This window comes from Leguminivora glycinivorella, chromosome 19, assembly GCF_023078275.1.
Source record: "Leguminivora glycinivorella isolate SPB_JAAS2020 chromosome 19, LegGlyc_1.1, whole genome shotgun sequence".
Lineage (NCBI taxonomy): Eukaryota > Metazoa > Arthropoda > Insecta > Lepidoptera > Tortricidae > Leguminivora > Leguminivora glycinivorella.
This window is the reverse complement of record NC_062989.1, coordinates 13,655,318-13,674,648: the sequence shown is the minus strand read 5'-3', so window position 1 is coordinate 13,674,648 and position 19,331 is coordinate 13,655,318. Positions and strand designations below refer to the sequence as shown.

Genomic DNA, 19,331 nt, shown 5'->3' with positions numbered 1-19,331 from the left:
AACGCAAAAAATGTCATGTTTATCACCGCTTCCAAGTAGTTCCACGGGTGATAAATCATCTTTATTACTAGATTCAACTAATTTTATCAATTTTAAAGCAGTTTATTTGACTTTATTCAAGGTCAAATTACTTTACCCACTAGTGGATAAAATGAGTTTTTACCCGCTGGTATTAAAGGCCAAAACACGTGTTTCCGAGCTAGTGAGGGGAAAACAATATTTTTAGGACAAACTATAACTTAGGGCCACTTGCACCAAAAAAATGGAGGGTTAACCCACCATTTTACATGGAATTTGAAGTGGTTGGTGCAAGTGGGCTTTAGTTAACGTTTGAGCGACGTATATGTAAAATGGTGTGATATTGATAAGAGACCTGACGCTTCACTTCAGAAATATAATATACCTACGTACTATGTATGTACATACCTGCGTACTATTGATCGCTTCGCCTTACTGCGCATGTGTAGCTACAAGCTGTGGGAGGCGAAAGCAAATTTATTTTTGTCACTCCTCAGTCCGTTGGCGGTTGCCTTGTGTTGTAGTCGCCTGTATTTACCCATTCAAGGAAAATATACGGAGTAATCAGCATCTACATTACCGTTAATATCGATGGAGGTCTAATCAGATTGTTCGTTCCTAAAGTCACTATAGTTTTATTTTGAGGAATATGCCAAAGCGTGGTTATTTACGGCAGTCTTATTGTTAGTTAGTTTTTCGACATCGCCATCAACAAAGTGCTTCTTTCCGCCATTCGTCATACAGCAATCCTGATAAATGATTTGACGGGCTCATTTTGGTTTAGAATTACGGTTTAATTTTCCCAGTTCCTTTATGTTTTTTTTTTTCAAAATATTTTTGACGCCCTTCTATCATCATCCTCCTTGCGTTATCCTGGCATTTGCCACGGCTCATGGTAGCCTAGGGTCCGCTTTGACAACTAATCCCAAGATTTGGCGTAGGCACTAGTTTTTACATGACATTTCTATATGACTACATAATCCGGCGCCCAAGTTACCTTAGTTAGCCAGCTTTGTAAGCAGGGTTTTTCAGAACTTTATGCCGTTACGTTAAATACTATTATTTTTTTATATTCTGTGGTTACGCCTGATCAAGCAATCATCATGGCCATAAGCAACACCAGAGTATAAGTAACACTTATGCGTTGCCAATCTTTATTAAACTTGACGTTTATTATAAATGATAACACTTCGTATATCTGATATCTCTCTGCTAAGTTAGCTTGGAGTGATTGTAATATTTGTTAGCCAATCGCATAATTATAAAAACTGTATGCAGGCGCAGTGGTGAAAACATCAGAGCGCTCTCACTAACGGAAATGAGGGTTTGAGGGTGAAACGCCAGAGTGGGTTTAATGGATAGTGCCGTTTCTCCCCTTCTCGCCAGGAGAAGGGAAAGCAACGGCGAGTCCCACACAGCATGCGCATCTGCATTTCTAATTTTCTACTCCGTAATAAGAGGGTCTCACTAAAATATTGTTACCGCGCGTTGGACCGGGAACAGTGGAAATCCTTCCTAATGCCCCTGATGAGGGGCAACAGGATCTAATCATCATCATTAAAATATTTTAGGTAGGTTAACTAACATTTCAGTAACGATATTTCAAACATTTTTAGGTATTTACCATGAAGAAACACTTGCTATTTCGTTGAAGACCAATATTTTTGCAAGCAAATACTCCTAATTAATGACCCAAATTAGGTAATGGACCTAATTAAAATTCGTCTGGCAAAACGTTTTAAACGAGGTAAGTAGTTGGTAATATAATGTTTTTCTTTTAATTTTGAAACCACAAGAAACATTGTGTAAATTACATAAATACAGAATAAATTTATACATTACCATTTTTGTTTCATTTACCTACTGCCCAGTGAGCGCGTTCTTATACGGTGCAACGTGCAACACAGCTTGAAAAAAACCCCAAATAACTTATTGTTAGAGCACTTACGAACGCATCCATCGAGCTTGAAATATAAAATACCTACTATAAACTATAACTAAATGATGGGACATTCATATTTAGAGTTGCACAGTTGCGTAACGTTCAAGTCGAACAACTAGCACAAAATTAAAATTTTGAAAAAACCCCCGACACGGTGGACCTATCATGAAACATTGCTAAGAACACTCCCGACAAATTCAGCTTTCAAACTAAATCGAAATCGGTTCATCCGTTCAGCTACGATGGCACAGAGAGACAGACTCGTCAAACACTTATATAACACCCCGTCGTTTTTGCGCCGGGGGTAAAAATAATTGAATGAAATTTATGCTCAAAATGTCAGATTCGATGAATTCGAAGTGTGTGCTTAGATGAACGGAAAGTGACTGTAATACCTTCAAGTTTTGTGTTAGAATAGAGAATTATTTTTTAATTTTTACACTTTTTTAGTACCCAGAAACTAAGTTGTGTGGAAGACCAGAGAAGCAATTAATTGATCATGTTCTTTGTCAACATCGGAGGGAGCGGAAATCGGAGTGTAAAAAGATTCCACAAAGATTCTTTGCGACCTTTACAGTATCGGTCACAAAGAATTTTAGAAATCATAATATTGAATTATCGCGTAAGCGTAATTAGAAGGCAATACAAGACGTAATTCAAGGAAAAATCTCGCTGATAAATGGAAAGGCTAGAATAATAAAAAACGGCCAAGAGCGTGTCGGGCCACGCTCAGTGTAGGGTTCCGTAGTTTTCCGTATTTTTCTCAAAAACTACTGAACCTATCAAGTTCAAAACAATTTTCCTAGAAAGTCTTTATAAAGTTCTACTTTTGTGATTTTTTTCATATATTATTTTTTAAACATATGATTCAAAAGTTAGAGGTGGGGGGGACGCACTTTTTTTTCCTTTAGGAGCGATTATTTCCGAAAATATTAATATTATCAAAAAACGCTCTTAGTAAACCCTTATTCATTTTTAAATACCTATCCAACAATATATCACACGTTGGGGTTGGAATGAAAAAAAATATCAGCCCCCACTTTACATGTAAGGGGGGTACCCTAATAAAACATTTTTTTCCATTTTTTATTTTTGCACTTTGTTGGCGTGATTGATATACATATTGGTACCAAATTTCAGCTTTCTAGTGCTAACGATTACTGAGATTATCCGCGGACAGACGGACGGACAGACAGACATGGCGAAACTATAAGGGTTCCTAGTTGACTACGGAACCCTAAAAATACGCTAAAGGTTTTTCCTGCTTACAGAGTTTAACTACCTTACCTACCTAAGTACTGTCTCTGGAAAGTTTCCCAGTAACACGAAACTTTCACCCTTCCACGCTTTCGCAGTGTATACCTACATTAGAAGACAGACCGACGTAAGTTTCTACGTTTATAGTATTTATGCAGAGCCACAAGGGGACTCCTATTTTAAACGACGGCAAAGTACTTAATCTGGTGTTGCAGGCGATTCCTCGTCTGCCCGTTTATGTAGGTACTAAGTTACGAACACGACGAACTATATCGTTAATAGCATTTTTTTCCAAAATGTTACCCATGTCAAACCACACTATACATACAAGATGCTTTGGGGTAATTTCGAAGCACAGAAATGCTCGGATCATTTCGAAAGGGGAATCTTGATATAATGGAAATAATGGTGATTTTTGTGACTTTCGAAATTACCCCAATGCACCCTACATACAAAATTATTTACGTAAGTCGTTTGCTCGTTTGTGTAATAATAGTGCACTAGTTGATTTCTACTGCAGCGGGACTCGTAAGCACTTTTGCTGCGTCATCAGCAGTCCAAGGTTTATGTTCGCGTTACATTCCAACGTTACATTTCGATACTGCTAACGCCATCTAGTGTAGGTTGCGGGAACTAGAAACACATTGAAACTGCGCGCTTTTCGTGTTACCAGAGAAAAGAGACTTATTTATCTATGGTGTTACATTCTTTTGTCGATGTTGCCATGACACCGATTTTTGTTAGTTGATTCTGGCTCTTCGATGTCAGATACCAATCATTTGAATAATCTCTTGTTCTTACAAAGTGACGAGGGAGTTTTTTTTTCACTCAGAAACAACACAATGAGGAGGCATATTACTGACATTTTATCCCGCCCGGCGGCGCCTGTGCAAGTGCTCAGGCATGTCACTGTCATTCATATAGAGAGAAAAAAAAATCTTCGCTCTTACGTATGAAATTATTTATCTATGCAAAGGACTAATAAGGTAGCGCCATCTGTGCCTTTGAGTGTGCCTCCTCATCACAAACAAGCATGAGTACCAAAAGGTACATCAACAAAAAAAACATAATTATCTAACTTTTAGAGCAGATTTTTTTAAATTTGAATAATTTGATTTCGTATATTTCGTTCAATAGCAAATATCCCAAAACAAAAATCGCTTCCTCCGTTAGCCGATTTTTGTCCCCAGTAGTAACTTTTTTGTTGTTTGTTCACATAGTTGCTCTTATCATTGATATTATACTGAAGTATAAAATGTAACTTTATCAAATATAAAAGCAAAAAAAAAAACATTTTTACATTTGCTAAGTTCATGTAGTGAAATAAAACAATTAAAAACTTTCAAATTTTCTTTAATCAATAATTTAAAGCTTACAGGAGACATTTTTAAGTTGTAATACGTAAGCGACCGCACCACGGGACGCCAACCCACAAACTGAAATTTCGCCACTATTCCTTACTACAAAAGAACCAAAATCGCTCGGCACATCTAATGCGTCCGGGCGGTCTTAAAGTGTTTACAGATTACCGCACCGCACTTTTTGGTGCGGCGCGGTAGTCTGTTACAGCTATTTAACCAGTTCATGATTGCTTCACACAGTCCATAACACCTGCTACACTATTCCACATCTGGCTTAACCACGAACACCGACATTCAAAAATCGCGGGCATGTTTCTATTACTTTACGCCATTTTAGAGAAAGATGGCCGCAATAGGTGTTCGCGGTAGGCCCTCTGAGCTTCCCCATTTCCAAATGGGGTATTCACACCGGTACACAAAGGCATAAGGCGAAAAGGAAGTATACGCAATATTGCTTTGTTGAGCCAATTCTATCGACACTGGGACGGGTCCAATCCAGGGTCTTCAAATAATAATTGACGTGCTCAGGTCTCGTTTTGTTCGAAAATTAAAAAACCCATCAATGGTGATCGATCTTGACAACCCAACCTTAAAAACCCCTTTTTGAGTATCGAGGTCGAAAGTGTAATTTAAAATAAAACAGTAAAATAATTTTTGAATTTATAACTTTGGGTAAGGATTGCCAAGAACATTCTAAAATACTCCTTGATTGGGATAAATGGCAAAAAAACTCCACAAATCGCTAAAACGTCGTACAGTGGAATACGTAAAACGTTTAAAAAAATATACTATCCGTTCGTGGAATCCCAAAACTCAAATGCTAGTCTGACATTTGGGGGGATGTTCCAAAATTCTTTACAAAAATGTTCTTAACGATAGCAAAGACGAAATGAAGACACGATATCCATCGCAAACGAAAACCTTTTCCTCTCATATATGACGTAGTAACAAAAATGCTAACAAACACAACCATAGACATACATAAACATTATACAATATATTATTCTGCACACCGTCCGTTCATTCGTTTTCGTTCACTCGTTCCATTCACTCAAACAGTTCATCATTCGCGTTTGTCAATTTTTCCCGTGATACTTGTCACCGGTTCAAATCAAGCACATATAAAAAACTAAATAATTCTCATAGTTATCTATACCTCGCATAACCTTCAATACGAACATGTCACGGAAGTATTACACATAAGATATTTTGAACTAAACCATCTCGTTTAATTATTTAGTTTTTCACTCAATTCTCGGCGACTCACATTTTTAGTTGATCTTATTCTTTTCGTCATGATATCGGGTGGCGCTTTTCATGTCTATCTCCCATTTTAAATATAGATAAGTCAGGGCTAGACGCTCAATAATAATGATGAAATACATCGTCATATCATACTCTACTGGGTTACGTTACATGTGAACTAAATGACGGTATTCCTAGCTTATTTTTAAGCTAAAATATCATCAATATCATTGACAGCGTCTAGCTAGTAATAATAGTCAAAATAAGGGAGCTGACACGGGGCTAAATAATACATTATACGATACCAGAATCTACGAGTAAACTCACTATACAAAGAAATACATCAAAAAGTTAACCCCTCAGCTGCTACCTCGGACTACAGCTAACATTTCCATGATATTTGTCTCTATCCGCTTATTGACATTTGCGTGTGTTGGAAAGAGACAAAAACGTTATTGTATTATTCGAGTTACTTGTCAGTAACGTTGCGAAATAGGACAGACACTATAAATATCAACAGTCTAGTCAAAATATGAAATTAAAAGCAATTGATAATTTGAACTAAATGAATTTAGAAATCATCTTCCAGCAACCACAAGGTGAAACAACAAGATCGAAACTGTTTTTTAATTGTTTCACTCTGATCTCAATTTCACATTGGAATGATAACATATTGATATTATTTATTATCTGCCCTAACAAGCGTCACTGTTAAAAACATACTTATGTAGAAATTCAATGCATGTCTCATAGAATACTCTATTTAAACCATAATGGTAACTGTATTTTTTGTATTTTAGGTGGCAAAGTATTCTTATTTTGCTTAACATATAGTCAATTAATTTAAAAACTCGGGTCTACATGAATACACTTTCAATATTTATTTTTATTTTAAAAAACGGAAGAAAATTTTATATACAGTAAAATTATTTTCGACCATATTTTTTTATAAACAGTTTTCATGTAGACATAAGTCATATAAATGTAATAGACGTCAGAATTTCTATCAGGACACATGTTTTCAATATCGTCAATAATTATGTAACATTCCAGGTTGATACCTCATAAATATTGATAATTACAGATTTCCTTTTGACAATGATAAAATGCTTGTCATAACCTGTGAAATAATGTCGAGGTTTTTTAACAACACGATTTCAGTTTTAATAAACAAGTACTTTTAAAAACGCTGCCAGTTTTTTATTCTTTGTGCTGATCTAATACTTTAATATATTATGCATTTACCAATCCAAGATTCGGTAAAGCATAATAATGGATTTGAAACTGAGTCTGTAAACTAGTTGACTGCATGAAAATACCAGCTTTTCATCCAATAATGTCATAAGTCCGCTATTTCTACTTTTTTATATTGTGCAATAAAGTTTAAATAAATAAATATGCTGTCAAACTCTAAGCAAGAATTAATAGACTTCCTCATACAATGATTTTTGCTATAGGTAATATCTGAAAGTACATTTTAAGGATGAGATATTGTAAGTAATAAAATGGGCCAATAAGATGGATGGCCGATCAAAGTGTAACATTCAAGGTAATATAGATGCGGACAAGGACAAATATGTATCCACAACCGTCGTGTATACATATTATTGGCACTTTATCCGCATCTATATTTAATACCATGGCTGTACAAGAATCAGTCAATATTTGGATCTAACTGGCAGCACTAGGAACGATAAAAAAGAAACATTTCATACGTTGTTAAGTTAGTCACAAATAATTTACTTAATGTTTTTAGTGTTTTAGGGTACTATTCCAACCATTTCTTTTTGTAAGATAATTTCAGGAGTTTGATTTTGCGCAGTAAAAAAACCATATTTGCCTTCGTATTGTAACGGTAACGTACGAACGTGTCATGCTATTTCAGTCAGTCTCAGTACAAGATGTACTGACGTTGACTGAACTAGCATGACAAATACGAACGTTTCCGGAAATATACGAAGGAAAAGCTTTTCGCACTACATCTGTGCCTTTCTTAGGTTTTGTGTGACATGGAACTTCCCGAATCGATCGAAATAGTACCCCTAGCTCCACCTTGTGTATTTCGACATCAATTTAAGTTTCGAACAATTAAAACTCAGTTTCAAAGCAATTTACGAATGAGTTTTGTCCAATCCGATCACAATGAGGTATTATAACCACTATCAAGGCATGTGATACCAGAATGGGATAACATTACTCCAGATGTCGCTACTGTTTTGGTATTCAGCGCAACTAGTGTTAAAATTCTGTAAATATTTTCAGTTTTTATCATGAATATCATGATAGTGACCTCTTAGTATAATTTATGACTATTATCGGTTGCGGGCAGGATAAAAAGTGAAAATATATTCAACCGTCTCGCACGCGTATTTTTTGTATTTTCCTTTTTATTCACAAAATAGGTGCTCAAACTATAGTCCGTCTAAGCTAACTCTGCATAAACTTTAAAATGACAATAGACCACTTGAATAATTTATATTTTCATAAGATTCCATGCTTGAGAGTGCTTAGGGGTGCATAATATTTACGGAAACGCACGAACGTGTTATGCTATTTCAATCAATCTCAATACAGTCGCCATCAAATATATAGAAGCTGCAGAGGTGCTCAAAAAAATCTGAACACGGCATGTGCAGATATTTGTCAGAGACTTGGCCACTCAGATATATCTGAAGTACAAGTGTTGAGGTAGACAGAAGCATGCCAAATACGAAAGTTTCCAAGAAAACGATAAAATTTACGCATAAACCCTCTTATTCATAAACTAAATTTGGCAAGCCGATAAAAATCGTTTGTCTCTTTCCATCATACGAATACGTCGGAGAGGGACAAATGATTACTAGCTTAATTACGTAAACGTTTATGAGTATTAGTTTCTGTCCATGCAGAGTTAGCCATTCGAACTTCAAAATTTTTAGCCTCATGAACAGTGCCTTCGCCTGAGCCGTTTAAATAAGGGTCTACCGGTACTGTTCAGTTGCGCAGCGCCGGCGCTGGCGAGTGGTGATGTCTCTCGAGGTCCTCGAGTGAGAGCGCGTTGGGCACGTGCACGGAGGGCAGCTTGCCGGCCGAGGCGCGGGCGAGGAGTTCGGGGAGAACCAGCGGGCTAGTTGGTTGTCGCCGCCACCTGTGCCGCCGACGCCGCCTAGTTCTGTTACATAAAAAAATAAGTATATTTAAAAGATCTTATCAAATATCGCGGATCAATAATTTGTAGGACTTAAGGAAATGCCTTTTCAATGAAGGACTTTTTTTATGAAACAAATTTAAAATGACGGGTGTTGACTTAATTTGGCAGTGTATTTTTTTTCAATATCATAACGGTTTACTAATATTGAGCGGGCTGAAGTTTCAAACTCACTACTGTGACTTTTTTGTGCCAAATTAAAGAAGTATTGGTAACGTATTTTAGTTGCACTGACCGGGTGGATTTTGAGATTACGGCATTAGCCGCGAACACTGAAAACGCTGTTATCTTTAGAATGAAATATCTATTATATATTTTATTTCACTCACCGTTGAGACTCCTCTGATGGGACTGGACTAGCAATTGGTGCAGAGTGGTGCCCCCGGCGATGCCGCGGGTCATATTGTTCATATTATTCATGTTGTTCATATTGTTTAGCTGCAATCACACCAAAACAACTTACTTCAAATGCTTTGCCTACAAGGCAAATAATATTATAATTTACTTGTTGGTACCACCACAAAATAAAAAGAATATTGTAAATATATACTATAGAGTCACAGTTTCGTTTTCTGTCAACCCCTTATTTGCCAAGAGTGGCACTGAAACTTGAGTAGTTGCATGTGCTCTGCCTACCCCTTCATGGGATACAGGCGTGATTGTATGTATGTATGTATTTATACTATAGAGACAGGAAACATCAACTTGACTGGTAGAGAATGCATTATGTGTTTTATTTTGTGCAACAAAGGTAAAATAAATAAATCCTACTACATTTGAAAGCCATTCATCATCCTCCTTGCGTTATCCCAGTATACGCCAGGGTTCATGGGAGCCCGGGGTTCGCTGTGACAACTAATCCCAAGATTTGGCGTAGGCAATAGTTTTAGAAAAGCGATATTCCCATTCACAGCCAGCCATTCATGGTTAAAAATAACCGATATCAACTCACCGAGTTGGGTACTTGCTGCCTCTGTTGCGGATGCATGAACTGACGCACGCTGCCCGACATTTGCTGTAAACGAGAAGCGTTTTACAATTTAAACGAAACATTAAAATTTTCTTATAGATTTTTATTGAAATCACATAATTATATACATTTAAAATATAAAATCATCAACAATTTTATGCTCGACACGTAACCAACCTCGGTCAGTCTATAAAATGACTTTGCTGTTAAAATCCTACTCTGTGGTTGTAAAATCGATAACGAAATCAAAGGGCGTTTAAAAATGTTCTGACCTATAAAATGGGGGAGATCGGGCAGTCAAAAGGGCCTACTTGGGGAGACCGAATGGACGCCGTCCTGCTCGTCACAAAAAAAAATTCGTTGGGCGGATAGAGTGGAGGTAGACCTCCGTCACATCTCGGACACTGGCGATCAAATATATGAAAGAGGCGCGTTCCTAGCACACATTCTAAACTCGTGTAGGTGAACGCGTACCATGCTTGTATGAGTGAGATATGACAGGTCGATTGTTCGCGTTTTTGACAGGCGGTAACTGTCAGGTAACCGACAGGGGGTGGGCGGCACTTTCAGCGGGGAGCGGGAGTGGCCATACTGTACGATAGTACTCTTTATTATACTGTGCCTCCGTGAGCTCGGTGTCGGCGAAAGCTGGCGCGATACCGCTCAAGACCGAGCAAAATGGCGTGCTGTTGTGTTGGATGCCAAAACTCATTTTGGGTTATCAGTCAAGTAAGTATAAAATGACCATGATAAATATTTCTTTTAATTTGATATTTTGAGATTAATCTTTTTTTTAAATAAACGAATGGTGTTGGACATTGAATAAAACATTTACAAGTAATTTACCTGCTGTTGATAATGGTGTTGGTAGTCTGCCGGTGACGGCGGGTATCCCATAGGTGGCGCTGCGCCGCTCTGGTTACCCTGTCACAAAAACAACATTTTTATTTGTGGAAAAACTTTTAATCCATTTAATAAAAGCCTACGTTCATGTCAAGGATGTAAGTACACAGCCATAAACCATAATAACTTGTCACAGTGGATAAATTAAAGAAGAACAATAACAATGTACGTTCCTTTGCCAGGCTGGCCTATCCAGAGTGATAATCGTTCACAAACTGTGGCGTACTAATGTCAGGCGCTACGACCTAAGCTGAGAACAGCGACCCATTTCTCGGAGCTACAAGTTACAATTCACAAGTGGTAGTCAATGTCTAAAATGACAAGTTGGAAAGAGACTTCCGCTTGTAACTTGTATCTTTTGTGTTATTTTGAGAAATGGGCCCCTGCTATCAAGAATAAAGACAAGTCGAGGGAGGGTAAGGAGCAGTATAGTATGAATTTTCTGAGATGGTTTTTTGGCTTTTGCCGTAATCTGTTAAACAAAAGCCTTTGTTTCTTTTTAAGTTGCTTTTTAACTACACTGAGACTATAGCGCGTGCCGTCGAGACGGGAGCTAGCCGCCGTGAATAATAGAAACAAAGGCTTTTGTTTAACAGATTTCGGCTAAAGCCAAAAAACCATGTCAAAAAATTCATACTATATGTACTCACTCGGTCTTGTTGGTCTCGGTCGGACGGTTGTTGTTATTGGTTGTCGGTCTTGTGTTTGTTGGTTGTCTAGGAATCCGGGTCTTATGTCAAGTGTTGGTGTCAACGGGCCGTTTGTTTTCACGCCTGTTGTACATATTTAACGAGAGACCGTTGAGACTTATGATTAGTCACGGACGGCTAGTGACGTCATCTGTCATAGACCAAAGGAAACAAATGACTACGCGTATGCTATAGCATACACGTATGCTCCACGAATGTGTTAAGGTTGATTGTGGACGAGTACCTTGACGATGGGCCGTCCTTGCGGCATCTTGGGTGGCTGCGCCCACTGCTGCTGTTTAGGGCTTGGTGCATCGGATTCCTTGTCCGCGGTCATTTTACGTAACACCTGCACAACAGAATTTAAATATTTATGTTAAGAAGTTTATGAACAGGGCCCGTAAATTTATGTCAGCGGCATGAAAGTTACGGGCCCTGTTTATGAATAAATAAGATGAACAGCCAAACTTTTCTTACAGCAAACTAAAGACCCAGTGCAAAGACTTAGCGCAAACTAACTCATCAACAATACTTATTTTATAAAAAATCTATTTTACTTTCGTATTAAACTTATCTTTATTACATTAATTTGACATTTTAATGACAGTTTTGTAATATAAAAACAAAGAAGTAGTGTTTACTACATCTTACATTTAATATTTATTATGAATTCATGAACGAATACTTAAATCATTGCAAAAATTACAAACCCTATAAACGACTTCCATGAGCCCAGTTTCTTATTTCACGAGTGTAGTTTTCGCTCTGTGTTAGCCTGTCTGTGATGAGTGAAAAAGCTATATACACTCACGGATGTGGGAGTGAAGGAGACAGGTGTCCCTTTGGGCGGGTCATGGCTCCCTCTGTTCCTCTAGGTTGACTTGATAGAGCAAGAGGGCAATACTCACGGAGGTGGGAGTGAAGGAGATGGGTGTCCCCTTGGGCAGGTCGTAGCTCCCTCTTTCTCCTCCCCTGTTCCCTTGATGTGATAGAGCGAGAGGGCAATACTCACGGAGGTGGGAGTGAAGGAGATGGGTGTCCCCTTGGGCGGGTCGTGGCGGCGGCGGTAGTTCTCCCTCTGCTCCTCCAGCTTCTTCTTGATGAGCGCGCTCTGCATGATGCACTGCGTGTGCGCCGCCAGCTCGCGGGGGGACGGGATGCGGGCTGGCACACCTAAATATACAATTTTTATTAAAATGGTTATATATATAAGTTATATTTCCTATTGGAAACTAGACTTATATTGACCGGGATATAGATCGTGATTACTGACCGGGATATATTATCTTAAATTTCAATCGTTAGGATGGCCTTAAACTATCAAATGTATGGAATCTAGTGATTTGTTTGTGTAAAAAACCGGTGAAGTAAGAATTGAACAAACGTAGTGACACTGTGAGTGTAGTGTGTTTGGACAGACCATCGAGTGTGAATGCAATCAGTGGTAACGCTGAAAGTGAAGGCAGCCGACGCGCGCGAAGGAGGGTAGATCGCGTGGTGTCTGTGGTATACTGACTCCTTATTAATATTGATTTTAGTTCTGTTAGCACATTTGACGTCTTGTCAACTTCTCTTCAGTTTGGGATATCATAATAAAATGATTATTATACAAATTAATTAGTTTATTTCATTGGCGACGAGGAATATTTACTTCGCAAAAATGTCCATCGGGAGTATAAAAGAGTTCAATCTACAAGATGGGAACTGGAATTTCTATACGGAAAGATTGGAAATGTATTTTGCGGCGAACAGCGTAAAAAATGACAAGAAGCTGCCTACGCTTATTTCCGTGATGGGAGAAGATGCTTATGGCCTTTTAGCTTCTTTGGCCAGCCCCATACAGCCGAAGGATTTATCTTATGATCGTGCGGTAAATATATTATCTCAACATTTGCAACCGAAACCATCCATTATGGCTGAAAGGTACAAATTTAGACAGCGGCGGCAAATGACAACTGAAACAGTCGCTTGTTATGTTGCGGAACTTAAGCGCCTGTCGAAATACTGTGATTTCGGAAAGTCTTTAGAAGAGAATCTCAGAGATCAATTTGTTTGCGGCGTTAGCAGCGATGTGATTCGCCAAAGGCTGTTTGCGGAGGAAACCTTGACATATGAGACAGCGGTAAGGCTTGCCAAGTCAATGGAATCCGCGGAGCGAGATGCGGCATCAGTAGAGCGAACGGGAATTGTTCACACTCAGGCTGGTAATATTACACCTGAGCTAAACAAGCTAAATATACGAGGAAAGCGTAATGGAGAGGCAGGGCGACAAGAGGCAGCTTGTTCGACACGTGCTGAAGGAAATATGCAATTTCAAGCAGATTCGCCTAACGGTCTACCATGCACTGTGTGTGGTTGGCGCAACCACACTGCGGTAAAATGTAAATATCGACAACACACTTGTAGTAAGTGCAAAAATGTCGGGCATCTTCGTAGGATGTGTCCGCTGGCTGATATTTCTTGCAGGAGAGACCCGTTATCGACGAATAGTCACAGGAAGACAAGAGGTGTCAATTTTGTCGGGAGTAACGATGTGGACGACACGGACTACTCAAGCTGTGATGATGATTTTATTAATTATTTGTCGCTGAGCAAGTATCCACCGGTTAGTTTACCTTTGATTGTTAATGATAAGGTTATTAGTATGGAGGTTGACACAGGTGCCCCCATAGCGTGTATATCAAAGGAAACGTATGACGCTATGTTTGCTGACGTGCCGTTAAAACCGTATAGTCAAGGGTTTAATTGTTATAATAAGACAAAAATTCAACCTGTCGGGGTATTGAAACCGAATGTTAAATATGGGGGAATTTCCAAGAATTTGGAATTATTTGTAATGGATAAAGGGACTACATCTCTGCTCGGTAGGCATTGGCTTACTGAATTAAAAATACCTACTATGTGTAAACATGCGAGTTGTGTTAATAATATCGCTACGGATGTGTCATTAAATGTTGATGTATTACTTGACAGGTATAAGGAGATTTTTGATGGTGGCTTGGGACGGTTCAATGGTGGAGAGATACAGTTGCGATTGCGTGACGGAGCGGTTCCTATTTACTGTCGCGCTCGTCCTCTTCCGTACGCGCTGCTGCGGCGAGTGGATAATGAGTTAGACTCAATGCTGCGCGATGGAATCATAGAGCCGGTTGATAGCTCGGACTGGGCTACGCCTTTGGTACCCGTAAGTAAATCTGACGGAGGTTTGAGGCTCTGCGCGGACTATAAGATAACTTTAAATCCGGTCTTGCTGGTTGACAGATATCCATTGCCGCGCGTTGAGGATTTACTTGTGACCTTAAATGGCTCGCAGTATTTCAGTAAGATCGACTTGTCTCAGGCTTACAATCAGTTAGTACTCGACGAAACATCTAGAGACTTAACTGTTATTAACACGCACAGGGGTTTGTTTAGGTATAACCGTTTAGTATTTGGATTGGCATCTAGTGCCGGGATATTTCAAAGAACTATGACTAACTTATTAAAAGGAGTGCATCCGTCCGTCGGAATTTTTCAAGATGATGTTATTATAGGCGGCAGTTCTAAGGAAGAACACCTTAAGGCTTGAGATGCGGTACTTAAGCGATTGCATGAGAGTGGTTTGAAGGTTAAGAAAAGCAAGTGCGTATTTCTAGTGAGCCAAGTAAATTATCTTGGGTATGTTGTATCTAAAGACGGTATTGCGACTGATCCGGCTAAGATTGAGGCAATGTTAAAGGTGCCTACTCCTAAAAATGTCACAGAGTTACGATCCTTTTTAGGGATGGTCAACTTTTATGGGAAATTTGTTAAAAATATGAGTTCGATATTGAGTCCCATGCATGATTTACTAAAAAAAGGAGCTGCTTGGAATTGGTCACATGAATGTGAAAAGGCCTTTATGACCATTAAGCGGCGTTTATCTGGATCGAAGGTTTTAGCGCACTATGATCAGGATAAAGCTTTAATTTTGACATGTGATGCTAGTTCACGTGGCGTCGCTGGTGTGCTGACACAACCTAGTGTGCAGGGCGAGCGCCCCATAGCTTATGCATCACGATCGCTAAGTGAAGCTGAAAAAAATTATTCGCAAATCGATAAGGAGGCCTTGGCTATTATTTACTGTTTAAAGAAATTTAACCAGTACTTATACGGGCGACATTTTACTTTAAGGACCGATCACAAGCCATTGGTGAGTCTGTTTGGGCCTAAGACTGGTGTTCCTGCGATGGCTGCAAGCCGAATGCAAAGATGGGCATTGATATTGTCGGCATTCTCTTATGACATAGAGTATATCAATACTAAGGAAAACTTGGCTGACGGCTTGTCAAGGCTACCGATCGAAGGCGATGTAGGAATGGAACCATCTATTCCAGAACATACATATTTACATTATGTCCAAGATGCTTTGGCTATCGATAGTGAAGTCATCAAACGTGAAACCGCTAGGGATCCGGTGTTGAGTCGAATTTTATCTTATATTGATGACGGTTGGCCTGATTCGAATGATGTAAGAAACTTGCAGCCTTTCTTTAATAGGAAGAAAGAGTTATATTCTGAGCGTGGATGTGTTATGTGGGGCCATAGGGTGATCGTTCCTAACTCTTGCAAGCAAGCGGTATTGGAGATGTTACATGAGCCTCATATGGGTATCGTCAAAACTAAATCTATGGCTCGGAGTTATGTGTGGTGGCCTGGCATGGATGAAGAGATCGAGGCTAAATGCAAAACTTGCGAGGTTTGTGCGATGGAGCAGGACTCACCTAGAGGCCATGTACCTTGCCCTTGGCCTTATCCTAGCAGTTCATGGACGCGGATTCATGTAGATTTTATGGGTCCGGTTAATGGAAAGCTTTATTTGATCATGGTTGATTCCACTTCTAAGTGGTTGGAAGTATTCCAAGTATCGAGTACCTCAGCTGCTCACACAATAGAAAAACTGGCCGAGGTGTTTTCTCGTTTTGGTTTTCCTAAGCAACTTGTGTCAGACAACGGCCCTCCTTTCACTAGTAAGGAGTTTAGTGAATATTTGAAGGGAAACCATATCCAACACGTGTTTTCAGCTCCTTATCATCCATCTTCAAATGGCGCAGCTGAGAATGCAGTTAAGACGGTTAAAAGGGTGGTAAAAAAAGCTATTAGGCAAAACATAGACACTAAGATGTCAATACAGACCTTCCTATTACATTATAGGAACACCCCTCATTGTACTACGGGTGAAAGCCCAGCTCAGTGTCTCATGGGCCGAAAGTTGCGGACGGGTCTTGACGTTCTTAAACCCGATAGGCAGGTTAAAGTGTGGGGCTCACAGATGAAGATGGCGGAACAGGCCGGTGGCTCCCAGAGATCAGTTGACGTCGGTGACTCTGTGTGGATCAGGCGGTATAACTCAAAGGACAAGTGGATGCCTGGCGTAGTGTCTGCACGATTAGGGAACACTGATTATGCAGTGACAACCAATACCGGTGAAGTAGCTCACAGGCATGTCGATCAAATGAGACCAAAAGGATTGAAATTGTTATCATGTCCGTTGTCAGGGCCAGAACCTCCGTTTGTAAATACGCAGCCGTTGCCTTTACCAGCTTCGCCTGATGTTTCATTGTCGGGTGACATCGTAGCAGAGGTCCCAGCTCAGCCGGTTGTAGGGTCTGCGCCAGTACCTCCTCAGGGGGATAGTGTAAGAGGTGGGAGTAGTACAAATGTGAATTCATCTCCTGTGTTGAACCGCCCCATGCCACGTTGTACTAGGAATAAAAATCCTGTATACAGGTAATTTATATTATGATTTATATTATTTAGACATTATTAGAGTGTTATTGTTTCGTTGTTTTAGTGGGGAGGATTGTGGTATACTGACTCCTTATTAATATTGATTTTAGTTCTGTTAGCACATTTGACGTCTTGTCAACTTCTCTTCAGTTTGGGATATCATAATAAAATGATTATTATACAAATTAATTAGTTTATTTCAGTGTCTAAGCAACTTTGACATCCACCCGCCTTCTTCAGTTTTCTGTGATCATGATGCATGCAACTGCGTCGAAATATCGGGAGCTCGACGAAAATCAAAAAGGTAATCACGGTCTATATCCCGGTCAATATAAATCTAATGAAAATAACCGTGAATCGTTCAAAACTCTTATTGGAAACTAGTAACTTACCCTTGAGCTGCTAGTCAAGGAATTTATTTCTGTGCCATTTCGTACTTTGATATGCCATGCCATGATACAATGCTGTTATGGGTACCTATCGGCTACTTTAAGAAGGTGCGAAGTAACACAGAAATATTTTTCGGCACAACAGCGCAATACTACACCAATACATGCTAACGACCGATGATATGTGGGGGTGTACGGGAAAACGTCCCACTTTGTCGATTGCTATAAAGCCGCTTTGTCAGTTTATTCATATGTGGGTGTGTTTAGTAAATCGTCCCACTTTGTCGGTTACCATTAAGGCGAGATTTACTTGTATCTTTATATGAATAAACTGACTAAGCTGCTTTATAGCAATCAAAGTGGGACGTTTTCCCGTGCACACTCACATATAAAGATACAAGTAAATCTCACCTTAATGGTAACCGACAAAAAAAATGGGACGTTTTACTAAACACGCTCACATATTATAAAAACCAGTACACAAAGTTCGTATGTCTCAAGTTTCCTATAATTTTCAGAACCGGGTTTTTATACAATAAACGCAACGTTAAACGCGATGCATGTGCCGCAAACCATTTTGACTCATACCTGATTCAAAATGGTTTGCGGTTTGCTGAATATAATGACATTAAAAATAATTTTTCCTGCATTCCGTTGATACCATGCGTTCCAGCGTTTATGGCATAAAACCACCGCGGGCTTTATTTTGGCTACATTCTTACACACGGCTACTCTGCCGTCGAACAGTTTCCAAAATTGCAAAGCATTTACATGAAATAACTCGATAAACTTGTCATTATACTTCTTTTAAAATTTGCTCTTTTTAGAAACTTTCGGCGGCTTTCTTTGGCACACACGGACACCAAAAGCGCTGGGTACCTGGGTGGTGCACGGCCAGCGTGTTGGGGCTGGTCGGCATAATGGGGGACACGCAAAACGCTGCGTCCGGGGTTAGTTAACAAGTTTATATGCCAATTGTAAATTTGATAGTACGAATTTGTTAATAAATAAGCTTTTACAAGCGAGTTTAAAGGACTATCATAACGATTATTGAAACAGAATCACCAAATCGTCGGTGAGAATACCAAATCCGTTATATGCTCGATTTTTGATTGACAAATAGTTACCTAGCAACAAAAAACAGAGTGTTATTTACTTTATTCAAAATCTCGCACATGCGGGATTTGGCATTCTCAACGACGAAATACTGCAAGTAATGTGGTAGCTACATAAGAATAAATAACTTCTCGTAAACCCAACCAAAGTCAACATCGATGCGGACAATTGAAATGTCAATTGAACTGGTTTTTACAGCTTGAGATAATTTAAATGGATAAGATAATAATTAGGTTATTAGTACAAATAGTTTTATCATTTTTGCACATTACTGCAGGTTCTAATTATTACTGGGGTAATAATTGAACTATAAATTTATCTTTTATGTGCATAGTGTTTGTTTGTCTATCATGTTTTAATTAGTTTTTCCTCTCAATTCGCTCAAAGGTTGACTGGAAGAGATCCCTTATAGGCATAAGTTCGCCTTTGTACACCATAACTATACTGTATTTCTATGTCCTAACTTGTCTTATGTACAATAAAGTATTTACATACATACATACATA

At 39.1% G+C, this 19,331-nt stretch overlaps 2 protein-coding genes across 2 annotated transcripts in view; one reads left to right on the top strand and one right to left on the bottom strand.

Annotated features, from left to right (window-relative positions):
- Nucleotides 1–7,694: 7,694 nt before the first annotated feature.
- The window catches only part of LOC125236822 (eukaryotic translation initiation factor 4E transporter-like), a 54,318-nt gene continuing 42,681 nt past the window's right edge, over nucleotides 7,695–19,331 (bottom strand). The window contains 7 exon segments of the mRNA XM_048143749.1: nucleotides 7,695–8,918; nucleotides 8,921–8,974; nucleotides 9,340–9,448; nucleotides 9,963–10,025; nucleotides 10,827–10,904; nucleotides 11,817–11,921; nucleotides 12,585–12,745. Coding sequence (XP_047999706.1) covers nucleotides 8,797–8,918; nucleotides 8,921–8,974; nucleotides 9,340–9,448; nucleotides 9,963–10,025; nucleotides 10,827–10,904; nucleotides 11,817–11,921; nucleotides 12,585–12,745 — 692 coding nt within the window. The 3' untranslated portion in view covers nucleotides 7,695–8,796.
- On the top strand, nucleotides 13,084–15,491 carry LOC125236824 (uncharacterized protein K02A2.6-like). The gene has a single exon (XM_048143752.1). It carries the CDS (start codon nucleotides 13,233–13,235, stop codon nucleotides 15,138–15,140), a length of 1,908 nt encoding a protein of 635 aa, XP_047999709.1. The 5' UTR covers nucleotides 13,084–13,232; the 3' UTR covers nucleotides 15,141–15,491.